At 36.9% G+C, this 23765-nt stretch overlaps 1 protein-coding gene across 13 annotated transcripts in view; it reads right to left on the bottom strand.

Moving 5' to 3' along the window:
- The window catches only part of RGS7 (regulator of G protein signaling 7), a gene marked incomplete at both ends in the record, with an annotated part of 239621 nt that overhangs the window by 40145 nt on the left and 175711 nt on the right, over window positions 1-23765 (bottom strand). For 10 of the 13 annotated variants that reach the window (XM_082048677.1, XM_082048678.1, XM_082048680.1 and 7 more), the window contains 7 exons: window positions 109-219; window positions 1705-1766; window positions 2484-2582; window positions 3652-3726; window positions 17787-17868; window positions 18003-18079; window positions 19933-19997. In XM_082048677.1, the coding sequence (XP_081904803.1) occupies window positions 109-219; window positions 1705-1766; window positions 2484-2582; window positions 3652-3726; window positions 17787-17868; window positions 18003-18079; window positions 19933-19997 (571 nt within the window). The remainder of the gene's footprint in view (window positions 1-108; window positions 220-1704; window positions 1767-2483; window positions 2583-3651; window positions 3727-17786; window positions 17869-18002; window positions 18080-19932; window positions 19998-23765) is intronic. The other 3 variants (XM_082048674.1, XM_082048684.1, XM_082048683.1) reach the window with 2 other exon arrangements.

Raw genomic sequence — 23765 nt, 5'->3', positions numbered from 1 at the left:
GCCCCTCTGCCTCAGTATTTTCCTGCAATACCTCTGTCTGAAATCGTCACTCTTCAAGAAAAGCCTGTTATACTCCCTTACCCCAAAAGAAGAAAGAAAATTATATACCTTGCCTCCAGTTCCCAGAAAGTGGTGTCATCTGATATCCAAGGATTTGAGGGATCAGGGGGCACAAGAAAAGGATCATATTCCAAATACTGCTCCGTGTAAGCTAATAGACTAGGAAAACAAAAGCACCAAACATCGTCATGTCAGGAGGTGAGGAAAGCTGATCAGGTTACCCCAGTTAACCAGTTGTCTTGCATCAGCTGAACCATGGTAACCAGGTGTGCTCACACAGAAGTCAGCTACAAGTTCAGGATAAAATAGGTTCGCTCAAGCCTTTTAAAAGTGGATGTCTGAAGAAGAAGCGGAGGCTCAGGTCTTATCCAGAGTTTAAGTAAAATAAACTAGAAAATTTCCTAATACTTCCACAAAGCTCCTTTTAGGTGTCCTTTAGGCACTCATAAATTAAATCAAGAAACCTCTTCCATGCACATTTGCTGTTATAAAGGAACACATTTTATAGCCCTATGGTTTTAATCAGCAGTTCCTTTAATATCTGTTCTAGAACACTGCATGCTGTCCAGGTCATATTTATTGGCCCTGCAGCTGCTGGGACTCCTTTTTTCCTCTTTTAGATACAGTTAATATTTTTATTATTTCCTAATGAAAGGGCAGTACTCCCAAGTTTATTAAATACAAAACAAAATATTTTTTTTCCAAATTCTTCTGTATTCGTGAATTCGTCTGACTCAGTTGCACACACTAAAAACTTTTCTTTTATTTTGGTAATTTACATCTCTCATGCCCTTATTCTTGCTTTTCATGTTTCCTTTTGCCTCATAATTATTGAAAAAATACTGACAAGTGAGGACAAATATTCTTTCTTTTCATTTGTACTTATATCATTTTTAGTCTGTATTCCATTTTTACTGTTCAGTAAACACAAATTCGTAACAAGTTATCCTTATAAATATATACGTGAATATAGATATAAATATATCCTTATAAATATATACAAACGTATATGAGAGAATGAAGAAACATTTGCATTTGGCTTAATTTCCTTCAATAGGTCCTATGCAGCTCAATTTTCTGCAATTTTCACTGTCTCTCTATTTGATGTGTAAGAACAGACCGTTCCTCTTCTTTACCTAAGCTGTAGTTAGTCTTTCTGAGGGACATTTTATTAGGTTTCTACCCACTTCCTGACAAATTTTGGTTTTATTTGGAGAAAGATTCCTACTTGTGTTACACCCTCTGACCTGAAGCAAGCTCAGACTCACTTTGATCAAGCACCTGGCCAGCTCTGCAGATCAGTTCCATTGCTTTCTCAGTGATTGTCCTTCTGAAATATCAACACAATAACCCCAGACCTATTTCCATTTAGCCTCCATGCCAACGTGAGGTGAAACTTGTGACCATTTGGTCAGAGACTGTTTCAGTGACTCTTTGGTTTATCAGAAATGTATCGTGGAATATCTGGGCCATCTTTTATCAACAAAAAAACTTCATAGCTCTCACCTAAAGTCAACTCTCATCAGTTATTTTTATGACACCTGAGCTCCCTTGTCTCTCTTTCTTTGAAGCTATTTCATACTGACATTTTCTCAATAGTTACCAGTTTAATTGAAAAACCAAGAGATCTGACAATTTACTCACCTCTCTGCAACTTTTGACATTTTTAATCTGTGTCTGTCTAATTGCATTTGCCAGTACTTAATCTGCAAGAAAGGAAGGCAAAGAGTGTTATGAGTAATTCATTGCATGACTCTATTTCCATAACTTTTTTATTAAGGCTGTAATTTAACCTTAATTTATCCCAGGGCACAGAAGAGAAATACATCTGAGTTAAAACAGCATTTCACCAGTGGATTTCTAAAATAAATGGAAGTTTCCATCAAAGAGAAAGCTCATACAGAGACAAAAAAAGGACCTAATATAACATTTTCCCTAAAGGTTCATCAACAGAAATCCAATTAGCCTTTTTTTTTTTTTTTTAGAATTTTGAACTACTAATTCTTCAGACATTTACCTTCTCCCAATTCTAACACCTCAGGAGCAATTAATGAAGCATTAACAGTAGATAAATGTGCAAACCCATACGTGCATACACAGAGAGGTAAGTATACCCCCAAACCTTGAATGGGTGTTGAAAGGGAGATAGAGCCGTCTGCTGCTAAAGCGTCTGATGGCTTTAGTTATGCAAAGAACCCATTCACTGGCCTGCTGCTAACTACCTTTAACTGTCAGGTTTTGTCTCATTAGTTTTAATAGAAGTTATATACCTAAATCCATCAATCCTGAGACAAAGAAAAGGTTTACTAAACATTTACTAGATTTGTTCTGAACATACTTCCCAGTTACGATAATTTTTGGTTTAATACCTAGTTTCCTAAAAAGTTCATTTAAAAGTACATGTTTGCGGTTATTTTTCAAACCTCTTGGTGTAGTTCGTCTTCTGTGGGTGGCTTAGTCTCTGGTACTGGTGTGTGGGTAGGGCTGTGACTTCTAATGTCGTTTTGTAAGCCATAGACAGACTATGCAAAAAACATGGAACAATGATAGTTACTTTCAGACAAGGCTTTCTACACATACACATAGTAACTGTGATGGTTTAGTACAGCGTGCTCAAGAAGTTAGCCCAGATCATCTCTTTCTAAAGAAACTGCAAATAAGCCATGTGTTCAGATAAAGTTGTGCTTCCCCAAACCCTACAATTTCATAAAGCCATGAACCACAGGATCTACTGTTATTATATCTCTACATTAACAGCATACTAAACGTGGCGGATGACACTGAAAGGCAGCTGTTACAGCAAGTGGAAATAACCAGTAGGAAAAGAAGAAACAGTATCCTGAAAGGTAGACCATCATAATGGATTATTTGGATGATTCACAGATTTGCAATTACTGCTTTGGAAATTATGCTAATCTGGACCTTTCACTACCATAAATAAACTAAGATAAAGCTTTCTCTAAATTCACTTCCATTTTTAAAAGACTTTTTTTTTTTCCCATGGATTGACACAAAAATATACATCAAAGGGAGTACTTTAAAGCTGGAATCAATGTACATTATTGTGAGATAAAAGATTTGAAGGAAAATGTTGTTCCGATCCATTTAAACATCCCTAGAGAACTTACACCGTTCATGTCAGGATCCCTATTTAGATGAAGCTAAATTCCTCCACAAATTTTGGTCATCCATTTGGGGCAGAATTGTATACTAGAGACACCCTTATTGTTAAGACCAGTACAAGAAGTACTGCTGTTACAGTTTACACTGCATTTTTATTTTTCATTAATTACTGACAGAAATGTTTAAACATGCTTTATTCAATCTACAAAGCAACATGAATAAAGTATGCAAAAATGAATTTTATTTTCATATTCTCTCATATTTCTCCAAAGCCTTTCTTATGTGATACCACTTACTTAGTAGCAGCAAATTTGTTAATATTAATTCATTAAAGAGCTTATGAAATAATAACATACATTCATTTATTTGTTCTTTGCAACTGTAAGAAAAAATTGTTTTGAGAAACTATGGAACTTCATGCTATAAAGTACCTCCACCTCCTGCTTTTGATATAATAACAGTACTTACTTTTCTTGTTTTATGTGGATTTCTCATTCTTGAGGATTTTTTTATATCCACTTCAGTAGTGTTTACACATCCAGGCTATTAAAAAAAAAAGAAAGGAAAGCACAAGGATAAAACCTGTGAAGGAACTCCTTATTATTTTGAGTTACTCCTCTTCAGTTTGTAGGCTAAGAAAACAAATAACTAGAGGCATGTAATGACCTGATGTCCTGCTGCAGTAGTCCCTAAAATGTAGATAACATAGAGTCTAAGTACAGCGTGCTCAAGAAGTCAGCCTAGATCATCTCTTTCTAAAGAAACTGCAAATAAGCCATGTGTTCAGATAAAGTTGTGCTTCCCCAAGCTCAAGCACCATTTTGTCTGGCTTATTGCAAGAGAGATTCTTTTGCTATTCAGCCTTGTTTGCTGGATTCTATGATGGTTTTTAGGACAAGTATTACTGTATATCTTTATGCCAAAAGCACTGTAGGTAATGTAAAGAGGAGCAGAAAATATCCAAATGCATATTATCATACTTGGAGCACAGAGAGGTACCAATTAAAATTAAATCGCTGTTGGCAGTATTCGGGAATTTTGGAGTGAGACACTGAAGATCACATGCTTAGAGTTCATGACATCGTGAATTTGAAATAAAATAAATTCTCAAGATACCGGAAACAAGTCACATATTTCTGCTCTGATTTTGCCAAGGAAGACTTACAATGTGCACTCCAGCTATCCCTCTAAGAAACATGATTGACCTAAAGGGACAAAATAAATAGAATTGTGCAATACCCAGCTCAGCAGTGAATGCCCAGCTCCCTTCAGGAGCATCTGGTTTTGGGTTAAGTTTTAAAGATGAAAAATTGTGCCAAAATGAGATTTGTTTCTTAAAACAAACAAACAAAACCACTAAAAACAAACAAACAAACAAAAACAAAAACAGAAGCCCCCCCACCCCCCAACAACAACAACAAAACACAAAACAAACCAACAAAAAACTCAAGCAAAAAAGACAAACCAACCCCAGAAAAACTAAAACAAAAACAAACAAACAAAACCCCTGCACACCAAAACTCAGCAGCCTAACCAGAAGACTGGCAGTCTAAGCAGAATAATGCTCAACACACCTGTTTTGGCCTTCAAAGATTCCTTCTCACAGTTCTGTAGCTTCCCAAAGGACACAAAGTCCTTCCTTTGATACTTCCCTCTCAGTACAAATTCTGTGCAGAAATCTATTCTTTAACCATTGCTTGAAACAACTAATAATAAGTGTTATGCTCTCAGGTGAGTCTTACCTATTGATTTTAGAGGGATTACTTTGGTCACTGAGAGTGGGAAGTACTAAATCTGCTCTCTGGTGGGAGCAGATTTTTAGTGAAAGTAGATTGGAGCTTTTTTAATGGGAGTAGCTAGATGTAGAATTTACTTGGCAGACAAGCAAGTTGGATTTATTTTCATCCTAACGATATAAGCTTTGTCTTCCTGTCATAATATAAAATGCTTGTTGTGGCTGTAAATCTTTAAAGGCAAAAATTTAAAACATTTCTTATATAGGCAGAGACAAGAAACATATACCTTTCATTGAACAGGACAATAGTACTTTGGAAAATATTTTAAATAACAGACTAACATTTTTATCCAGTATGATTTTTAAATTAATATACGTTTGGTTTTGCTTTAGTTTTAAATAATACATTAATGTGTGTTTGATCACATTACATTTGCATTATAAACAGTTCTTCATAACTAAGAATAAAAACATGCACTTAGATGATATTCTCAAAACTGCATTTGACATGCGTATTGAGCTAGATTTGGGAAGGTACACTTTGCACTTTTGAACGAAAATTGTAGTTTCTTAACTCAGAATAAGGTGTATCTTTTAAAGACAACGACAGGTTGAAAAATACAAAATTCTGCATGATGGTCAATTTAAAGGCAGAAAGCTATTTCACAGAGTTGTATTTTGAGATACAAAGTTTAAAAAAAATCAACAGTGCATCTCATCTACTTTAAAACTATGGCAGCAGCTGGCAGGGAAGAAGACATGGGCTTTTAACAGCCTCTACAGCCCTTGAATGCAGCCATTTGAATAGCAGGCACACTTACATAAGGCACAAACTGTTGTTTAGTTTTCAGTTATGGTTTGTTAAAAGCATGTCCTAAAAATGGAGAGGAGAAAAAGAAAAGAAAAAAAAAAAAAAAAAGGAGGAAAAAAAAAGGAGGCATAAGCCTCATCCAAAGCCTCTTATTTTCAAATATTTCAAGCCCACCAGAAATAAATTGGTATAAACAGTCCTAGCACCTTGCTCAGGCAACTTATGTGCCAGAGCTGTGTGGATTGGTGTGAGGGACACAAGAAGAAGTTCTTGGAGATTTTTAGGAATGAAACAACAGTGAAGCTTTTGCCGATTGGAAAGAGACCCACTCCCACACTGACTTTCCACAGCATCTTGTGGATTCTAACTGACACCTGTCTGTTTAAACCCTCCCACGCTGAAGCCCACCTGCTGTGGCAGGGGCACTCACAGAGGCTGTGGGGACAGAAAGGGGACCAAGGTGGGACTGATGGGGAGTGAGGATGGAGCAGCAGCAGGGAAGTGTCAGGAGGTTTCAGTTACCAATGAGAGGCAGCTAAAGGATGTACCACTACTCTGACAGCTTGGGGTAACAATAGGAGTTTGAGACATATATCACTACCAGTATACAACTCCGTTCTCATAATTTGATTTAAATTATATAATTTGAAATATCTAATGTAATCAGAGCCATACTTCATGTTTTCTTCTCAACTGAAGAATATTTCTTAAAAGACACTTGATATGAGATGGGATTTATTGTTTCTCTGGTGATGCCACACTTCATCTGTCAGTTTTTAGGAATAAGTATCAAACAACATTTCAGTTAAAACAAACACAAAAGCTTGCATTATTTAAACATCTTGCTAAAATAACTCAGAGTCTCTGTGGGAAAACCTTTGCTGGACAACATTTCATTTGATTCGTATGCCCCCATTAACATAATAAGTATGTGTTTGGATACAATTACATCCAGCTGTGTTTTCTTTTTGTTTTGCCTTTTTAACTGGACTACGATAGTTCAAATAGTAAGATGCCTGTCAGAGTGCTCTGCTACAAGATTCCCACTTAGTGTGTAGTATATAATTTGCATACTAACACTGTAAATAGTTTTCAAACAGATTTTCTGGAAGACTTGAAACCTCTTTTATATGTGTAAATAGAATGCTTATTTCTTTCAGGACTAATATTCTGTATGAATACAGTTCCCCCTCCACACACACAGAGGAAAGTCTTGTGACCTTGTTGAAATTACCATACAGCAAGATCATAATCAGGGCAGAATTTGGCTCTCATCTGTTTTTATACAGCTGACAGAAAAACTGTCACGTATTCAAAGGAAACTTAGTTTCTTTTTATCCATCTGTTAGCATGCCCTTATCTCAATGTACAAATGCCATTGTATTGCGTTACAGCAAAGGACATGCCAGTCCAGCCATGATAAATTCACTGCTAAGATAAATGAATGCAGATAAATAATATAAAAAAAAAAAAGATTTTATAATCCCTACTTCAGCTATTGGATAAACACATTGGTATGAATTTCAAGCAGCACAACTTTCTATTGATGCTGTCTAGGAGGCTGCATAATAGGATTCTGCCAAGAAACAGAGCAGAAGGAGGAAGCCTCCTCTACAAGGAGAGGAGGTCCAAGAACTGCAGGTCCAAGAACTTACATGCTTGGATCTGGCTGTAGCCAACATTTAAAAACGACAACCTGCAGTTCCTGGGCCTTCTCTCCTTGCAGTGGAGGCTTCCTCAAGTTAATCAAGTTAAAAAAGATCCACTTAATATTTCATAATCTTTCCCTCATAACTGTGATGACAGTGAATTCATTAATTAAGCCCCTATGATAGTGCTAACAGTGAATAAATTTTTTGACACCTGTAGTAACTCTTTGGAATAATTTGTTGTTCCATCAAAATAATGCATAATATCTAATATTTAAAGTCTCTTTGCTGTACAAAGTTGCACCCTCCAAGAACCTTCTTTATTGCCTGGCCACATAGCCAAAATCAATTGTTATCAACACCTTTTTGTGTAAAAAGCTCTTTGCTACAATGTATTTGTAATTCTTATAAGTGTGAAATTCTCAACAGAAAGTAAGCTAATATTTATAATTATATCAGTTTAAATTTTGATACTTTTTTCTTTCTTAAAGAATATGGCAATTTATCTGTGAACCTACTTAAGCCAGAATAACCAGAAGTTTTCTAGTATCTGAGGCATATAGACCCAGGTATGTGGGAGGGAATAAGCTCATGCACCGCAATAGGCTGGGAACTGTCTGTATTGCTGCTCTGTAGAAAATGATCTGAGGGAGAAGCTGAACGTGAGTCAGCACTATGTCCTTGCAGCAATGCAGGAAAACCACAAACCCAGCTGCACTAGCAACAGCATAGCCAGCAGGCGAAGGAAGGGGTTATTTCTACTCAGCATAATGAGGATACATCTGGAATAACAAGACTTATTTTGGGCCCCACAAACAACACAAGAAATATATTCCAAATGGAGAAGTCCAGTGGAGGAAAAGACTTTTATTTGGAAAACAGGAGAGAGAACTGTTGTCTTCTGCTGCCTAAAGGGGGTTTGCAGAGCTAGATCTGTTCCAGAAGTGCACTGTGGAAGGACAGGAGGCAATAGTCAGAAACTGCAGAAAAGGAAATTCCACTTAGCTATAAAGAAACATTTTTCACAATAAAAGGAGGAAGTTGCTTAAGAGAGGCTGTGGAATCTCCATCCTTGGTGGTTTTCAATGTTTGTTTAACCAAGGGCCTGGACAATCTCATTGAATTTAGAAATTAGCACTTATTTGAGCAGAAGGTTGGACTAGAGGACCTGCAGAGGTCCCTCTCAGCCTACAGTTCTGTGGTATAGCCTATGATCTGCACAAGCCACAGTGACTGAAATTCAAATAATCCACCTTACAGAACACCCCAATCATGTGTTCACAGTGGTATGAAATCATCACCCTGCTTTCCCCTCCCCACACCAGCAGAATGGAAAGACAGGACTGGGATTTGCTTCCTCACAGCTGCCTCTGCTCTCTGGCAGCCTGTGGTGGGTGCTCAACCCATACAAACAAATCTAGCAGTAATTTAAGGAAATGTAATTTCACAGCCTCTTTAGCTAAAAAGGCACAGGTGTTATTTAAAATGATTACCTCATTTCAATATGCACACCCATAAATTCAGGGTGCACTAAACCAGTAAATATTTAGGTAGATTGATTCATATCCCTTACACATTTTCATTGCATTTCAGTGTCAATACACAACAAAATAGTTATTTTTATTTGTTTTGCAAGCATGGGCTAACTTGGTAAGCTTATCTGTAAAATACTAAATTTCAAGATCTCCAGGCTTTCAAATTTTAAACACTACAAATTTAAATCATGGACATGGATACAAACAAGACAAACCTTCGCTTCCATTTGGAAAAGACAAAGTCACACACACAAACATAAAGACAAGACAGAGACTGAAAGTTTTCTTTTACATTGTTTCTAATAGCAGACTATCAGAAATATGGCAAGCCTAAAATCTGAAATTTCCTGAGTGTCAAATGTTAGCATTGCCTTCTGCAACAATCTGTTCTGCTATTTCTGTCTTTTTTGTTATTTCTGTCATTTTCTAGGAAAGGAGTCTTCTAAGCCTCAGCAGCCACTTATTCATATCACTCACTTCTAAAGTAAGGAAAGGAAGCTAATTAGATAGTGAATGATAAGCAGAACGCCAGACTTCATTTTTATTTGTAGTTTTTATACTCCAGTTTACTTGTGCAGCTATCTGATCCATACATAGTTAACAATCAAATGCAGAATAAGGGCATGAAAGATTAAAAAAAAGAAATGAGGCAGAGAAAAAAATTCCAGTGGTACTCAGCTGAAAAAAAAAACAACAACAAAGCAGTTATTAGCTGGAGGAATACCCAGTTTGACTCTGGTTTTGTGGGAAAGTTTATTTTTTCTTATACGAAGCCTAGCATCAAAGGAGGCGTTAAAATCCTGTACCAAGGATGTTGTCAGTAATGCCTAAAACCAAGGTTCTCGCAGAGAAAAGCACAGGCTATATTGTCCCGCGATGCACCAATTTTTCATTTCCCAGAGATGGAAGTTATTGGAGTATGCAGAACCTGCTAAGGCTTATAAAGAAAGGTTGAGGTTTAGATCTAGATTATTCAGATATTTTGAGGTTTTACCTCATTTACACACTTCAGGGTGAAGGAGTGAAAATGCAGAAGAGATGCACTATTAATTACTTTGCTGGTGCAATAGGAAGTCTCAAATAAACATTTCAAGTGTGCTGAGTAGAAGTGGTAAGCTCCTTTAACAGTAGTCAAAGTTGCAAGAACTTGTAAATATGTAGGAACGTGTATTGATACTGCTGCTGGGGGGCGGGGGGGGGGGGGATGTCAGTGGCCTCTGCTACATCATCCATGGCAGCAAAGCCAAATAAGTGATTACAGGGACTGGGCTACAGGAGACACTTCCTTTTGGTTGGAGAAAAATACTGTTACTTACAACTGAAGCCCTTAGTCACGGGTTTCATATACAATCAACTAGCTGTACCGAATCTGAAACACTCCTATGAACTTTATTAGCCCCTCCAAAAGTCTATGGCTTAATTACTATTTCCATTCAGTTCAGCAGTTCTTTGAAAATAACTGAGAAATCAAGTGTGTAAGCATTGGGACTTCTTTTGACAACCTCCTACTCACAAAATGATCAGTAAATTAGCAGAGGTCTGAACTAAAAAACAAACAAGCAAACAAAAAGCAACTTATGCCCCATCTATCACAAATGTAGAATAACCCAATAACTACTAACTCTAAACTAAGTCGGGTGGGTATCCCTGCTACAGGGTCTAGCCACTTATTGAATACAGGCTTTGTTCCACAGTTGAAACTGAGGATATCAGATAGGTTTTTCTGTTCTGTATATGGAAGGGCAATGTAAGTTTTACAAAAGTGTCCAGACACTATAATGTAACAGAAGGGACCAGCACCAACTTTTCTTCTCTCTAAACCTGATAAAACCTGCTTGTTCTACTAAAGCATTAGATATTTCCCCAATTTCTACAGCCTTTTCTTTACACTTCTTAAAAGAGATATGTTATGCTACTAAGTGCTATTTTTATGGAACACAATATAGGGTAAATAATTACAATCTATGGATGCAGTGTGGCACTGAAATAAGTGAATTCAACTTGGAACTGGACTTGCTTAGAATTGCTTCAAATTTGGTTATAGGCCTTAATATGAATCTGCTTTTAAAACATGTGACACATCTGACAATATGCTGCATATATTGCTGAATATAGTTATCTGCAGTCAAGTAGTACTATGGAAACAAATTAGTTGTACACAGCTTAACTGTTAAAACCTGCCTATATCAGCTGATAATGATGTACAACTTATTGGCTTTTAATTAAGTAAATAAAGCTTTCAATTTTTTCTTATTCATTAATTAGACTGGTATTTCAGGCCACAGAATGTTCAATGCCAAATCTTACTGAACTGCTTCCTTCAAAGGAAGTGATTGTCTTAATTCATAAGAATTAATAAAAGCTTTGTTGGAATTAAGTCTGCTCTTCTGTTAAAGGTTTTAGTAGAGAAATATGCAGGCAGCATAGAATTTATTTAAATACTCAATATAGGTTGTTGTTAGCTAATTTCATTCTGATTCATTCAAGAACAGAGAAAATTAATATAAAGTTCCAGACTTATTTATTAAATAGAAATGAATGAGCAATAAACCTGATGGTGTCATCTACTAGAAACATATTGATGCAGAAAAAATGAATTCTTGATAAACTGCAGAGAAAGGTGTAAGCATTTAAGCATAAGTTAAACCCAGTATAGACAGCATTGCATGAAGGACAGAAAACTTGCCATTTGGACTAATTAGTAAAATCAATATATGATTTATTCAAGGATTTATTTGAAGATCATCAACTATTATAAAAATAGCAGTAGTTCCACTGTTGTTCTGCAGTGGACTCAATCAAAACATGGCAAGGAGTGCAATTATTGGACAAAAGTTTAACTACAAGTTGTTTCTCTTGTTTGGACAAAACAAATGACGTTCAAAGACCATCAGACAGAAGATATATTTGATCTATTAGTTTGATCAAGCTTTAATTATGTTTGCAGCATGGTAAAACTCAGATGATTTTCAAGCTAAGAGATAGGAAGACTCAGCATGAAACTTAGGATTTCAAAGATTTTCATTATCTTTCCAAAAAAAAAGAACCTATGCCCTACCAGTTTCTTTTTTATACCTGTCTTCTCAAACTAGAGATCAGATCTTTTCCCTGAGTAGTATCAGACACACAAGGAATTCCAGTGGCTGTGCAAACCAAGGACCTCATTGGAACAGGAGAAAAAGAGGGAGAGAGAGAGAGACATTTTCCAGAAATATAATACAATAAATGAAACCATAAAATTAATCCTTAGGAGATAGAGCATCTTGAATCCTGACAGGGATTCTCAGATTCTCATACACTTGGTCGTAGAAGGACTGAATTCGTACAAAGCTGGGCTTTCACCTTAAGAGAATGGGATTTTATCATTTTGGGTTTTTTTAAAAGAAAACATTTTAGAGCTCTGTGTATCAGAGAAACACATGATATACAAAATGTACATGAAAGGGATGTTGAAATTTAATTTTTTTTTATATGAGGCTAAACTAGAAGCTCTACAAAAGAATATAGTACTGCATGGAAGTTATATGCCTATTTTTTTTTGAAAGTTAATTTAATTTCTAATTCCTCTTAATTTACAATAGACTATTTTAGGTTTGTAGTGACTGGTTTTCAGAACCAGAAATGATTGTACAGAAATTAGATCCACTGTGTTTATTCACATGATTTTGAAGTAAGTATGAATTTTAAATAAGGCTGTACTAATGTGATTTCTGTGTATGTGAAGATTCCAGTATTTGCAATACTGCTGCATAAGAAAACCTGTTAAATTTATTAGCTTTACTGCCCCTGTGCTAAATACTCAGAGACATTATTGCTTTCTCATTTTTTTTCACCCCAAAAGGCAGGAAACTGCTCATTTACAGATTCCATACAGAAGAATTTAGGTTATTCACTTCAAAAAGGGGACAACAGGAAAGTCTGACTACACGTCTCTGCAAATGTTGATGGCAAACATAGGTGACATTTAGAAACTGATTTTCTGCCTTTTGACTTACAAGAAGATCCTTGACAAAATGCTTTGGATTAAGGCAGCAAATTTAATTCACACAGAAACAAAAATCAATGCATAAACATTGGACTTATTAAAAATATTTCTTATCTTTATTATGCCAGCTTACTTTCCTAGTTGCTACCAGAACTGGGTTTTACTAAAAACCATAACATCTAATTTTTCTGTGTCCTTCCACTGTCTCATCAGTCAGCTATTTCACAATTTCTGACCTCTTCATAATCCTCAGTTTTAACTCGAGCACTTTCAGTTTGTTCACTGTTGCAAGGAAGCTGGCTTCTTTTTCCCCCCATCTGTCCCACCCCTACTGAATATCAGACTGAATAAAAATAATGTGAGCACAAATTCTTCCATAAAGGTCTTAGCAGGCGAGCTATAAGGTTTATAAATATCTGCCTCAAACAGATGTGAGTAAACATTATAACCATTTTCTGAAAATAAAACATTGCACAAGGCTTTGTTTCATTACCAGAAGTGCACTTATCTGAGACTGCCAGTTGCTGCTTTGGCTGTATTCCCTGTTTGCTGGAGAGGTAACTCCCTTTTAAGGATATATGGCGAAACAGGTGCAAAAGAAGACATGAAAATCGTGTGTGGAGACATCACTAGAGAGGTTGGATGGTACGATTCACATTTGTTTCCCGGAGCTGTTTAAAAACTTTCTGAAAATGTTACGATAAAGCAAACAGAAGTGTTCTCTGCCTAAACAAGAAACTGGCCCAGAAAAGTCTAGGATTTGTAGCACGAGAAGTGTCAAATCAAGTATTGCACCGCCTTAGCCAAGTTAAATTCAGTGTCTGCCAAGTCTTTGAGGCTGATCTTGCAGGACAGGATGGAAAAGTCATTAAAAACAAAAGCAATGAAAGAAAATCCAGAACAAATAACCACAACTATCCGCTGCATGACCCTACACAGCCAGTGATATTACCTACTGGCTCAGTTGCTGAGGGTCATGTTCAGACCACATAAAATACAATTTTAAAATATAAACAGATAAAATAAGATTAATGGAGATAGATCTCATAAAAAAAAAAAAAAGAAACTAAATAGAGAAGCAAGACATGGGATGTGTGACAAGGTTTTTTTAAAAAAATAAGGATTACTTTTTTCCTAGTTTTCTACTAAGAAACATAGGCATGAAATCTCCAAATGCAGAAATCATACATATTTCTGAATTTTACATCATCAGTGAATGATCTTAAACCCCCATTTGCCCTTAACGTTGCTACTGTCCTTACCAGACATACCGGCCTTGAATAATTTATCTTACTGTATTAAATCAGACATGTATTGGTTTTGGAGAAAATAAAAACAAAAAACAAAAAAAAACCCAATTTATTAAAGTTAAGACTTATACAGATGACTTTCAGGAGAAAAGGATACTTCCCCCATTATCTTCTAAATTAATCTGAATCTCAACAAGCCCCCAACAGGCTTTTATTATACATTACATTAATATGTAACTCAGGAAGAAAAGTGAATCCCCTGTAGCAGCAACACATCAGCTGTCCTTAGTCACTACCTAAAAGAGTTAATTTTACAGCAAGCTGCAGCTACTCTGCTCCTATTGTATCTGATGTGAGTTAGAGAATGTTTCATAGGATTTACTATTTTAGTGCTTGTTTGTCCCTTTTTAATTATTGTAAGGTGATGCTTTTTAAACAGAGTTAATAATTCAAGGAAGTGATAAGTTCTTTTATAAAGCCTTTAATCAGGAGCATGACATTTCTTTTCAAACAAGAGCAGCTTCTTAATTTCTTTTGCATGGAAGGAACTGATTTCCCTGATTTAGTTTGATTTGTTATTGCTTTTTGACTAGAACCCTAATCCTCCTAAGCAATTTTCATTCAGTTGCATAGACCGTTATTGATAGAAGTTTTAAAATTATGAAAATTATATATTTTCAATGCAAGTGGAAGGAAAAGAAAGACTTCTAAGATATGTTTACTCTGCCATCAAAAAGAGAAAGGTATCACTGTATGTGGATAAATTAATCTCACACCAATGTTAGGTACTGACTGTAGCTTAGAAATGGACTTTAACCTAGGTGTGCTGCTCAGGATCTCGAGGGATTTTATGCAGCTCTCCCTGATACCCACTTCCATGGTTTTGCTGCAATTGGTATCTGAACTAGTAAAATTAAAAGTTATTCAAGAATGTCTCTGCAGGCTGCAGTACCTGTGGTTGAAGCTCTTTTTAGCTGCAAGCTACGATCTTTCTACATAAAGCAGCAACAGGAATTTACAGAAATGACCAAGATTATGCTTCACATTACACTAAAATACAGAGCAAAATAAAAAAATTAAATATGTTGTGAAACTGCAATTAAATAAGTATTGGAATGAAAACTGATCAGTGGGATATCAAAGCTGTTCTCTTAACTGCCTGTCAAAAGAAAACTGGAGAACAGGTGACTATTTGAAAAAACTCCTTTCCAAATCCAAAAATCTCTGGTTCCTCTCCAAGCATTATTTCAGCCTGAAAACCTAGAAAAAAGCTGAGGGCGTTACCCAGGCAGCTGATTAAAAGTAACAGCCATGATGACTTTCAAGCATAAGTCTGTCACACTATGGCATAAACCTTCAAGGGCTTCTGTAACCACCTGAGGGATCGACTTTGAATTGGGAGCTATGAAACAGAGGTGCTTTTTGAGGCAAATGCTCTTTACACATCAAACTTTGGTTCATTTCTTTTATTGTAAACTTATCAGTCACAGCAACATTTCTGATACCTAAATCATGCTCTTTTTCTGCAGCTACATTCTCCTGCTTTCACTGACGTATAGCTGTTCTTGTTTTACATCTCCCGTTCTTGTAGTACACAGCTGCACTGTCCTCTTGTGCTGATGGGCTTCTTCCTTCTTCTTTCCCTTTCCTCATCTTAAAGTATCTCTTTTTAAAGGTAGGTAAGAAGTAAAGCAATTAGGGATACCTGCAAAAAAACCTCTGGGAAATACTTGTTTACTCACCTAAACAAAATAAGCAAATAATGAATTATTTAATCCTCAAAATTCATTTTCAGTTAAAAAATAATAAATTGAGGTGGATTTTGAACAATATTGTCACTGCCCCTAGCTGCTGAATCTTGATCAAAAACTGAAGAACTGTAAACAGAAATAAGTATTAATCCCAGATTCTTATCCAAACATTACCTAATTTTCCAAAATTAGCTCTCCAGAATTGCAGAATATTTCTGTGAGCTTTTGGTGAGATTTTGAGATGCTTGAAAAGCCATTACAAATTGTAATTAGTTCTAGCATGACCTTCCTCTTTTCAGTTTGCTCCTCTTTTATTTTTTATTCTTTCTAATAGAAGCTTCTGGCTTTTACTGTGTCAGAAAATTCATAATAATGTTTTCAAAATGAGTATTTCACTAACTACTGAAAGGAGCTGGTTAGCCAAAGAAAGAATCTATCCATTCTTCTATTTATATCTCCTAAAGTCAGGAACCTACATTGCTGACTGAAAGCCAGTCTTCTGCTTCTGATGTTTCCTAGGTATGTCTACAGCCAGATTAAAAGCATCTGCTGGACCAGGCAGATTTATCCACAGTTCAGCCAAAGCTCTTAATCAAATTCGATTTCCTCTTGTCATGGTCCCTTTAATTCTCTCCTTACTGTCTGCCTATATCTTAACTTGAAACTTCAACAATTCATCTTCTCTTCCAAACCTGGGAATAGCATCTCACTCCTAGATTCAAAACTCTTAGATCCATTTCTGCAGCTAATATAAAAGCTACGTGCACCTCCAAAGTTCTTAGGTCCATAGAAACTTTCTGTGTCTATACTATTTGTAGCTCCCACCCACACCAGATGGCAGATTGTATTCTGTCCTCCTTCCTTATTTTATGCTGGTGACTAGACAATAATGTCCCAGTCTTCTTGCATCTAATTCCTGTGGTTTGAATCTTTCACTTCAAATTATTTTCTCTACCTGAAAAATCCATTTCTTCCATTTCATCTACTGCTCATTTAATTCCACAGTAAAAAATGCGAACTGACCATGTCCAAGTTTATTGGGTTTTTTGAAACTTTCTTACTGTATTCACCTCTTCTACAGGCATCATCACCTAACTTTACTTCCCCAGAAAAATTTGTTTCAGTTAAGTATATTTTCCCAATGTTACAGTAGAAAATACAGTCTATATTTGGTTTCATTATTAATGATACCAAACTGTACACAGTAGATGAAAGCATAACTCTAGGTAAGCGAAAGAGAGATAATTCTGCAATAAAACAAAAAAGTGTGATTATGGAGTTCTCACAGTTTAATTGGAAGTCTTGTGACATTTGACATTACTTGTCAAAGTTTTCACTCTCAAAGGTAGCTGATTATGTAAGACCCTTTCTTTTTTAAAAATCTTGTTTCAGATGGACTTTGACAAGGAACTCTGACAAATCTTGTTTGGACAGTGTATGACTCCCACAGCAAAAAGCCAACAATATCTAACCTTTATTTACATTAAAAATAGCATGGAAATATGACCAGAGTGGAGCTGAAAAGCTTAGTGAGCAAAAAAGCAGATTAAAAGTCAGATTTATTTAAAAGTATTTTTAGCTATGCTGATAATTTTGGTTGTATGACTCATACCTTGTGAAACCTTTGAAAGGGTAACAGTCAAAGACAGGTACCTTCTGATTCAAGAAATCAGGCACAACAAATCTATTCACTGAAAGCCCCAGACAGTGTACACACATCTGTAATCTTCAATAGTAGAACAATATGAACTATAGATTCTTCAAAAAAGGGAGGCAGGCCACAGCCCCCAGCCCTTTTGCTTGTTGCCAGGCTACCCCAGTGCTCCACAAAGGCTGATATTTATCCGTGTCCCCACTCACAGGCAGAGCGGCCCCACCAGCACTCACCACCGGCCGGTGCACATCCCAGAATGCTCGCTCCTGGCTGTCAAGAATCTTCCTCTCTATCTTGTCTCTCTTCTTGTCCACTCTGTCAATGGTAGAGGACATTTAAAAGAGCCAGTGTTAATGAAAGTAATTTCAAACAGAAGAAGTGTCCAATCACTTTTCCCGCCCTTCAAAAAGCCTGTAAAACCCAAACTCCTCATCTTCAAAGGAACTTACTTCGCTTGTGCTTCAGCTTGCATAAAAATAAACTCCCATTTCCGCGCAAATGCTCGCTGTAGCCTGGCCAAACTCTCCTGAAAATAAATCACAATTTAGTGGGTTGTATTCAAAGTTATTTACTATTTAATAGCTTTTAGTGTATCTTTCCTTCCTCCCCTCCCTCCTTCCCTGCCCCCGCCCCACCCCGAGATGTAATACAAGTCATAATATCTGTGTCAGTGTAAATATACCTTACTTATCTGATATAAAGTCTTTGCTTGACACCAAGCAGGATACTAGATCTATCTACTTTTGAATGCCTCACCTATTTTAGTTTTCAAACTCTGATGACAAGGGTGGGTGCAATCTTCAGCAGAATATGGGATTTCTGAAGCATTTTTATATACTGGGTGCTGGCTGGGCAATTTCACAATAATACATTAGTGTTTTAAAAGTACCTAATACTGAAAGATGACAGCAGTATTTTCCATACTAGATGATCCACATGACAATTCTCATCAGTCATCTATACAGATGGTTTGCAGTGAACAATGTTGGCTGTCTCTCAATTTATTAAAAATAAAATAAGAAGCTATCAATATTTTGGTAGTACAGGAATCTTCCAAGAACTCCACAGCTAACTTCGTTTTATAAAAATGCAGACTACAGCTTTTCACTACTGTACAGGAAATGTATATATCCTACAGCCTGCTAATAACAATAGGAAGAAAATTTTTAAAATCTTAGTAAAATTCGTTCTTCCAGTGATGCTGGGACATCTTCACTCTCTGCAACAGAGCTTTCCCAATCTCCTTGCAGCTTACACAGCAGAAGCATGCGGTCTGTTAACATGGAGAAAGCTGATGCTCTTCCTCCAAAAAGACCCCAGTTACCTTCATGCACTGCCTTTACTGAGACTAAGTGAAAAATTGTCTGTAAACTTCCTAACAAAAAGTATTGCTTTACCTGTGTTTCTATGCATTGCAAATGTATCTCTATGACATACTGAAAATAAAGACTGCAGAGAGTGAAGAGGAGACTTTCTAAAGATCTTGTCAATACCAATAAAGGCTCTCATGGATTGTATACTGGAGGTGAATTTTCTAAGGCATGTAACTATAAAATTATGTGTACCCCACAGTGCAGTACACTGAAAAGCAAGCTTGTGCCAGAAGAAGCAATAACATGTGTCAGCATGGTGCTGAGGCTGGATTATCTGGCATGTTGAGAGGCTTGTCTGACTATCCAGCTCTCATGTCACAGCAGCACAGCTGGACAGCTTTCAGTGCGGAGCCAGGGCTGTTCATCAATTTTATGTTGACATTTTCATGAAAAATTCAGGAACTTTGGGGTGGATATGGATGGAATACAAGACTTCTTTCTCCTTAGCGTGTGTCATCCTCAGCAGCTAATCAAAGTCCCTCTTTTTCCAGCTCATCCCAGCCCCAATTATCTTATCTTGCCTGGTGCACAGTACAACTTTCGGGGAGTGGGAAGTGCCTCTGGTCTGACCCTCTTTGCCTCTGGTCTAACTGATGGGAGAAGGGCTCAAGCACCAGCATGACTTTTAAGAATGAGATTTATATTTCTACAGCTACCAAGTGCTTTTGAAAATGTCGCCAGGGATCCTTCATTCAAACTTTACACGGTGTACAGTACAATTGCTTTCAAACACTTGTGGCCTGTCTGGGATTTGTGAACAGTTATTTCTGATCCTGCCACGATCATCTGAGCAGAGTAAGATTAGAGATGGACCAAAATTTCAGTTTTTTCCTATCTAGCCTTCACTACAGCTTTCAAACACCATTTATGACCACGGAGCACCATCGGACCGACATCCTGGCAATAGTAGATAACTAATAAATCTTCACACACAAGGCTCATAGTTCTCAGGCTTAACATGCTCATTAGGCCCAGCAGAGAAACCTGCTTTTCCCCAGGTACTTACAGCTTCATAGTCTGCTAGCTCTAGCCTTGCTTTGTTTTGCATTGTCCGTTTGCAGAGGTAAACAGCTGGAATAGAATAAAATAACACAGAATTTGATACTATCTCATGAGCACAGCAGACCAGAAATCTAGAGGTTTCATTTCTATTTTACAGCTTGCTGGTTTTGTTTTGTTTTCTCCCTCAATTCTAAAAAGTTTTAAATAGGGGATCAATGCTACCACTATTGTAACTAAAATGATGGGTCAGATACAGAGATTCATTAAATAATTATAAAATCTGCTTTATGCAACAGACATCATATACAAAATGCATGAGACCCTTGGGATGAGGTTGTTTAATGGCCGGACAACTAACTAGCACATTAAGAAAAAACAGCAAAAACATTTTTTAAGCTGTGTGTGTATAACCCATAATGCATAGGAGTTTTATCAGGAGCTGCTGCTGTATTAGTCAAATAGTTTTTAAAAAATGTGTATATATGGTTTTATTTATTTTTACTTTAGATTTAGAAATCACAATATTTCAACCTAAGACTTCAGCTAAAAATTAATTACAGATAAAATTTAAGACTCATACAGTATAGTCTGCTATAACCAACATTCAAAATAAAAAAATGGAAGACCAAAAACTTAAAAAGGTGTATAACGTATTAGACATAATGAGAAAAAATATTATTTCATTGATTATTTCATTATTTCATATATTATTTCATTGTTTTTCTAGATGCAAAATCCTTCAGCAGAGCTGTTCTGCCTCTGTATCATTCAGTCTTAACTAATAAAATGGAATACTGACAGCTAAATGATGAAAATGATGCTTGAAGCTACATAAACACCACAGTGGTTTGCATCACCTTGCTTGATTTTGAACTCTTTATGCACTCCATTACCCTTGAATGAAGTACATTTCCAACAGACTGTATTTAGCAATGAATACTTCACATCAGCTCTGAATATTTTACAGCTTCCCCCACCAGCAAGACACTGAGTGCAGCACAATTCCTTATTGTGCAATATTTACCCACTTCATTACTTCAGAGCACCGTCTCATGTGTCAGATGGAGGAATCTTTTGATCAGTGTAGGTAAGAAAACCTTAAATCATCTGTGGTGTCAATGATCCGCAAAAAGAGCCCGTATTTACTGCTGGTCATTAGAAATGTTCCCAGTTCCTGACTGCCAGCTTGTCCACTACAGGAGTAAAGGGGAATAACTTCACCTAAGAACCTCACTCTTGCAGTCACTAGGAAGGAGGAAGTGCTCATCTTGTATTTGACTCTGAGTCTTAAAGTAGTCAGATCAATTAGATATTTTACAACTCCATGGAAACATTTATTTCTGACAAGTCACCTGCAAATGCATGCAAACCCACTCCAGTGAATGCTATTTCAGTATTTTATTAACTCCAGCTGCAGTTACAGGTGTTACTTGATGTAAAATGAAGTTATATTTTAATGCAGTTTATGACTATTTTTTCCTCATTTTATGTGTGTTATCTAGTCTATTTTTATTTCATACTTTTCCACTTTTTACTCCCATAAGCAGCCATGGCCTCTTTCCCTACTCCCTGAACTCTCATATCCCTTCTGTTTCCAAAGCAATTAATGTGTCTACAAAATCTACAGGTACAGACACAAATCCACATCGCACACCAAGTATAGCAGACAAACAGTTTCTATAACCTCAGTTTCCATGAATTTTAATATTATTATACACTTAAACTAGTGCATTGGCATGCATGCTGAAAAGTCACAAAAAGATGAGGGGAAGAATTCTGGATCCTTTATACCCAGGTTGCATCCACAGTTAGTAGAGTGGTAAGAGAATACTGAGGAGAGAGATGGTCTTTGTCATTTAACTCCTTTTATGGTGAAGCATTTTCTTTTCATTTCCTTCAAAATTGGTTGTTTAATTGAACAAGCAAAAAAAAAAAACATCGCTAAACCCCTTGAAAATACTAGTGATAAAATACATATTCAATATAAATGTGTAGACAGTTCTGAGAATTCCAGGAATCAAATTTTGTTTATTCCAACAAGTATAATTCCAGCTGAAAAGAAACAAACCAAACTCCCTGTTCTCTGCACTTGATTAAGGCCTTGTAAACTATATTCTCACAGTGCCCGCATAGGCACCTTTAGTTAGTTTAGCACTTCCTTGAGTCCCATTGTGGGTATATTTTGGGATTAGCATCTCCTTCCACCTCCAACAAAAACTGTTGCTGCAGAGGTGGCCAACTGTCCATCTTTATGTCAGGAGAGGTTTTAATAAAAAAGCATCTTCAGGTCACAGAGTACTCAGCACTAGAAAAACAACCACCAGGTCTTCAGGAGTAGGAGAGAAGGATTAGCTTGTCACACTATTAATCTACTGCTGTATCTAAACAACCCTTGTTTTCACTGTGTGACTGTACTACAGTATCTTCCCTGCAGGGTTCTTTTCAAGACCATTTTTGTTCCACCTCCATAGCAAATATAATAATGTTTGTTTGTTTTTTCATTATGAGCATATCTTAGCCAAGGCTCAAAAAATCACGTTCATCTCAGACATTTTTCTCTGGACTATCCAGATCCCCTCCCCTTCAGGAACCTAAAGTTTATAATACCCATGGCTTGGATTCTTTATGTCAGAATTGTTTATATGGGCCAGTGTGGATAAGGCAGAATATGCTCAAGAAAATTTAGTTATCTGGGAAATATAACTAATATACTAGTGTTGAAGAAAATAGTCCTTAAGGACATTCCTGCTCTTTGGCTCAATTTACTACCATTGCTGTGTGCTAAGAATTACTTCTTTATTATAGAAGCGTATGTTTGAAGATCTATTTAAGAGCTACTTGTAGTCACATGCGAACCCAGAAGCAGCTCAGGAATTTGAGTTCACCAGTTCACACCCTCGTCACCATGTTTTTTGGCTTGCCTGCAACAAAATTCACTAGCATATTGGAAAGCAAGAAGAATGTGAAAATCACTCTTATTTTCAGCCAGAACATTTGAAGACACAGAGAAATTAGGTTTTGTTCTTTTGACTTTTAGAGCAATGAGATCTGGAATATGGATGTGCCCATCTTTCACAGGTACCACTCCTTTTCTGCACTAGCACATGTGTAAAGCAACTGCATGTGTCCAGTAGCCTGACCTTGAGCATCTGGTGAGGATGTCAGTCAGTTGCCTGTTTCCCTCTCAAAGAAGAGCCATGAGCCCTCAGCATTTCAGAGAATGACAATGTCTGCTTTTCTAATGCCACTATTTGTATGAGTTCTCCATGTTTTTACAGCTTCTTACAGAAGTGCAATCTGCAGAAAAGTTCTCCAACTAAAAGCTACTCTATTTCTCTATTTATTTCTCTCTTTATCTACTTCCCCACCCCTGCCCCCAAGGGTCCTGGTCAGGGCTCTTAGCACACCAAGGAGCTGTAATTGCCCTGAGCAGTCCACCCAGGGTCTCCACTGAGGCCTCCTGCACCCAGAAGTTGTGCTTAAGCCCAGCTATTTCCCCAGGCCTCCACTTGACCTACTTTGTAGATACACCTCTAACCAGCTCTGTGACTTATCAGTGCTGCCCTGGCTTCCTGGCTTGACCTTGGACCCTCCTGGTCACTTGAGACTTTGTTGGTGAGGACATTGCTCCTGCCTGCACTGTTGACATCCTCAGTTCTTCCTTAGCTTCCCTTGGGAAGCTGCCTGCTCTTGCTGATCCCTGACAAGGGTGTTGAAAATGTTTTACATATGGATGAATGATATGCAAGGAACAGGGTCTCATTAATAACTTTGATTTGCTAAATATGGACTGTCACATACACTCTTATTTTTAGAGCCAGTGTATTCTGATGGATG

The sequence above is a fragment of the Streptopelia decaocto genome (assembly GCF_964273445.1).
Source record: "Streptopelia decaocto genome assembly, chromosome: 3".
Lineage (NCBI taxonomy): Eukaryota > Metazoa > Chordata > Aves > Columbiformes > Columbidae > Streptopelia > Streptopelia decaocto.
The sequence above is the reverse complement of the archived record's forward strand: the minus strand, read 5'-3'. Positions and strand labels throughout refer to the sequence as shown.